This window comes from Dreissena polymorpha, chromosome 4 (assembly GCF_020536995.1).
Source record: "Dreissena polymorpha isolate Duluth1 chromosome 4, UMN_Dpol_1.0, whole genome shotgun sequence".
Lineage (NCBI taxonomy): Eukaryota > Metazoa > Mollusca > Bivalvia > Myida > Dreissenidae > Dreissena > Dreissena polymorpha.
The window spans coordinates 60,552,497-60,556,822 of NC_068358.1; the positions used below are offsets into that span (position 1 = coordinate 60,552,497).

Genomic DNA, 4,326 nt, shown 5'->3' on the forward strand with positions numbered 1-4,326 from the left:
AATTGTCCACATAGGAACTTCTCGAAGGGGAACTTGTGTTGGTGGCTCACTTTAAACCAGTGGGTAGAGCCAATGTTGTGTTATTGCATAGTCAACAAAGACGGAAGAGATGGACAATAGGATGGCAGAGATGGATGTTGGGGACACCATGGCAGAGGTGCAGGAGAATGTTGATACAGAGATGAATGATGAGGATCTTGGGATTTACAAATCTGGCATTTTCTAATTGAAGAGACAACAAAGACAGGAGAGGAGTGGAGATGGCCAAGATGACCAAGATGGCTCTAGATTGCTCGCATGTGTATCAAAATTAGATGGGCCATATTCAAACCCGGGGACGAGATTTAATTATATTGTTATGATTTTTTTTTTTAATTAACCAATGGTTTTTTAATTTTTTTGTATTATTTAAATAAGTTTTCAACTAGTTACCAGAGTTAAATATATATGTTACGCTATTTTATGTTGTATTTATGCATATGTTAAATTCATTTATTTAACATTCTCACATAAAACCAAACATTAATTTCCTTCTATATAAAGTACCCATAAAGGTACTTTCCCAATTGTTGATACAGAGATGAATGATGAGGATAATGGGATTTACAAAACTGGCATTTTCTAATTGAAGAGACAACAAAGACAGGAGAGGAGTGGAGATGGCTGAGGAGGAAAACAAAGAGTTGGAGATTGATGCAGAGGAAAAGGTAAAGAGGAGATTTCTGCAGAGGTAAATGAGGAGGAGGAAGATATGGAACATGAGGGGATGGATAAGGAGGATGACCCAAGACTGATCAACTCAGCCTGGTATTTCAGCCAATGTAACTTCAACACATGGCCTGTTAAGTCATATTGAGTACAAATACCAAAGAACTTCACTGGAACTTTGGTACTAATAAAAAAAAACATCGCACCTTTGTTACACTTGATAAAGAATGTGAATGGTAAATGGGTACTAATGTTAAAGTCAAATGGTACCTGTCTACTAATTACAAAACAACTTAGATGACATCTGGGTACAAATACAAACAAACTTTTATGGCACTGATTACCAATGCTTAAGAACTAAAATGGCACCCGGGTACTAAAGTTAAGGCATGCAATGGCACCTTAGGTACTAATTCCAAAGAACTGCAAAGGCTGTTAGGTACTAGAAATAAAGAACTTGACTAGCAGCTGGGAATTTATGTTCAGGAATGCAAAGGAAACCTGTGTACAAATACTGATCTTTAACAATTTTTCTAACCCCTGCATAAGAACTTAAATGAGCCACTTAAAACAAGATGACCGAGATGGAGGAGGAAGAAACAACTTAGATGAAATCTGGGTAAAAATGAAATTCAACAGCACTGATTACCACTTCTTAAGAACTAAGCACTTTATAACTTGATATCTCATAATAAAAACAAGAGATGTGTTTGTCAGAAACACAATGCGCCCTATTGTGCCGCTTTGTTTTTTTTTACCATTGACCTTGAAGGATGACCTTGACCTTTCACCACTCAAATTGGGCAGCTCCATGAGATACATATGCATGCCAAATATGCCAAATATCAAGTTGCTATGTTCAATATTTGAAAAGTTATCACAAAACTTTAACCAAGGTTAAAGTTTTGGGACAGAATGGCAGACAGACAGACAGGCCAAAAACAATATACCCTGGATCATTCGATCCGGGGGCATAATTATATTTTTCATTTGTGTGGTCATTTTTTACAGTGTTTTAAATGCACATAATGTTTTTTGAATGGTTTAATGTTTGTTTTCTTTCTTATATAAACATCTTTAGTCTATTAAGCTGTGAGGCCAGGCTGGCAAGCTGGAGCAGGCGCTTAGCAACAGAGGAAAGAATTTGCCCACAGAGGAACTTCTGTTGGTGGAACAGAAGCGTGCTCCCACAATGGGATGGCCTTACCTGACCATAATATGACTTATTGGCAGCTTTCCATTAATTATTTAATGGGACAAATAACCCACAAAGCATCCTAACTTGTTCCTCTCCTATCGACTTGGAGCAGCCCGTGACCAGGACCCTTGGTAGAGCTGTTCCTATACCTAGCAATATCTAGCCATCATGTTGGAAATCAAATCAAGTTGTGTTTTTATATTAGTATTTTACCTTGGCCAGTTGAAAACACTGTAAAAAACAACAAGTGAAGACCAAAGACTTAAAGACTTTTACCAGGTGACTGAAAAAAGATGGCCTACAACACCAACACCTCTTTGACCAGCTTTGATATCATCACACGATGAAGACAATTTATACCAGATGGATGAGGAGTTGGGGAAAAAAACACAATATCTTAGTGTCTGTTTAAATTGAGATTTACTTAAAGAATGAAATACAGTCATATGCAAAATACACACACTGTAAGTAGTATTTATGTTCATAGTGCATGATTTGAAATTTATTTTAGTGTATTTTTTGTATCATTCTGTATGCAATCTTTTTGAATATTTCAATATTTTTTAAGTTTAATCACTGAAAGGTAGAATTAAGTATCGTTGAAAACGATGGATGTTCCCCTTTTGAAGGTGCTATGAGCAACTGTAACCAAAGTGTGACCTTGAGAAAATCTATTATTAGCCTTGGTGACCTTGAACTTGACCCCAGTGACCTCAAACCTCATCAAAAGGTAGAGGTCCATGGAAGGTACCTACATGCCAAATATGTAAGAGATCTGTAAAATATTGAAAGCGCTTTGAGAAACTGTAACAAGAGTGTGACAGAAAGTATGACGGAAGGAAGGTAGTAAGGTAGTAAGGACAAACTAGAAACTATATGCTCCCCGAAAATTTTCGGGGAGCATAATGAAGAGAAAATATTTATTCTGTGCAGTAAGCAACTGACTGAAGTAACAGCGTTTTGTTTCTTCAATATTTACAACCAGGAATATTGAATGGTCCCTACGGAGACATACAGAGTGCCGATGCATAGACTGGTCCATATGCTGACAAACAAGAGAGCTAATGGTCAGAGTGGACAATTTGGAAACAGAGTGTCAATGAATAGAGTGGTCCCTTTTGCGACATAGTGAATTGCCTGAATGGTCCATATAGCAAAATACAGAGTGCCAATTGTAAAACTGATGTCAACTTTGTGTTGTCAACTTTAAAAATTCCAATCCATGCATAAGAACTTTATGAACCCTCGGTACTAATGTTAAGAAAAAGGAGATGGTCATTTTACCTAAAAACAAGACGACCAGGTTTCTTTTATTATTATATTATATTATTTATTGAAACATTTTTGCCAATGGTTTTGAAATACTGTTGTATTAATAAGTTTTTGACCTGTTACCAGAGTTAATGATATATGTTATATAAATGCATATGTTAACCTCATTCATTTTATATTCTCACATTAAACATATTTATTTTATGTGTTAAAGTGTAAATTTTCTGTATTCTTTTTATATTTAAACACCTCCCTTTAAAATGTTAAACTGATAAACTTTATATCTCATATTAAAAATTATATTGTCCATTTGTGTTTATTATTTATTTACATGGGCTGGACTCCCTGACTGGCTATGGGCTGAACTTCCAAGGGCTGGACTCCCTGATAGGCTATGGGTTGGACTCCCAAGGGCTGGACTCCCTGACTGGCTATGGGTCAGACTCCCAAGGGCTGGACTCCCTGATAGGCTATGGGTTAGACTCCAATGGGCTGGACTCCCTGACAGGCTATGGGTCGGTCGCCCAAGGGTTGGACTCCCTGACTGGCTATGGGTTAGACTCCCAAGGGCTGGACTCCCTGATAGGCTATGGGTCAGACTTCCAAGAGCTGGACTCCCTGACAGGCTTTGGGTCGGACTCCCAAGGGCTGGACTCCCAAGGGCTGGACTCCCTGATAGGCTATGGGTTAGACTCCAATGGGCTGGACTCCCTGACAGGCTATGGGTCGGTCTCCCAAGGGTTGGACTCCCTGACTGGCTATGGGTCAGACTCCCAAGGGCTGGACTCCCTGATAGGCTATGGGTCAGACTTCCAAGAGCTGGACTCCCTGACAGGCTTTGGGTCGGACTCCCAAGGGCTGGACTCCCTGACAGGCTTTGGGTCGGAATCCTAAGGGCTGGACTCCCTGACTGGCTATGGGCTGAACTCACATGGGCTGGACTCCCAGACTGGCTTTGGGTCGGAATCCCAAGGGCTGGACTCCCTGACTGGCTATGGGTCAGACTCCCAAGGCCTAGACTCCCTGACTGGCTATGGGCTGGACTCACATGGGCTCGACTCCTGAACTGAAATGACTGGCCCTTTGTAGGACTCCCAGACGGAGTAGAGTGGTTCTGGTTAGGACTCACAGGATGAGTTGACTGGCCA

The 4,326-nt window shown here is 39.9% G+C and overlaps 1 protein-coding gene across 1 annotated transcript; it reads left to right on the forward strand.

The window, feature by feature from the left end:
- Positions 1-659: 659 nt before the first annotated feature.
- LOC127878465 (filaggrin-2-like) lies at positions 660-4,072 on the forward strand. The gene is made up of 3 exons (XM_052424991.1): positions 660-707; positions 1,811-1,889; positions 3,552-4,072. The coding sequence occupies exons 1-3, from the start codon at positions 660-662 to the stop codon at positions 4,070-4,072; spliced, it is 648 nt and encodes a 215-aa protein (XP_052280951.1).
- The last annotated feature ends 254 nt before the right edge of the window (positions 4,073-4,326 follow it).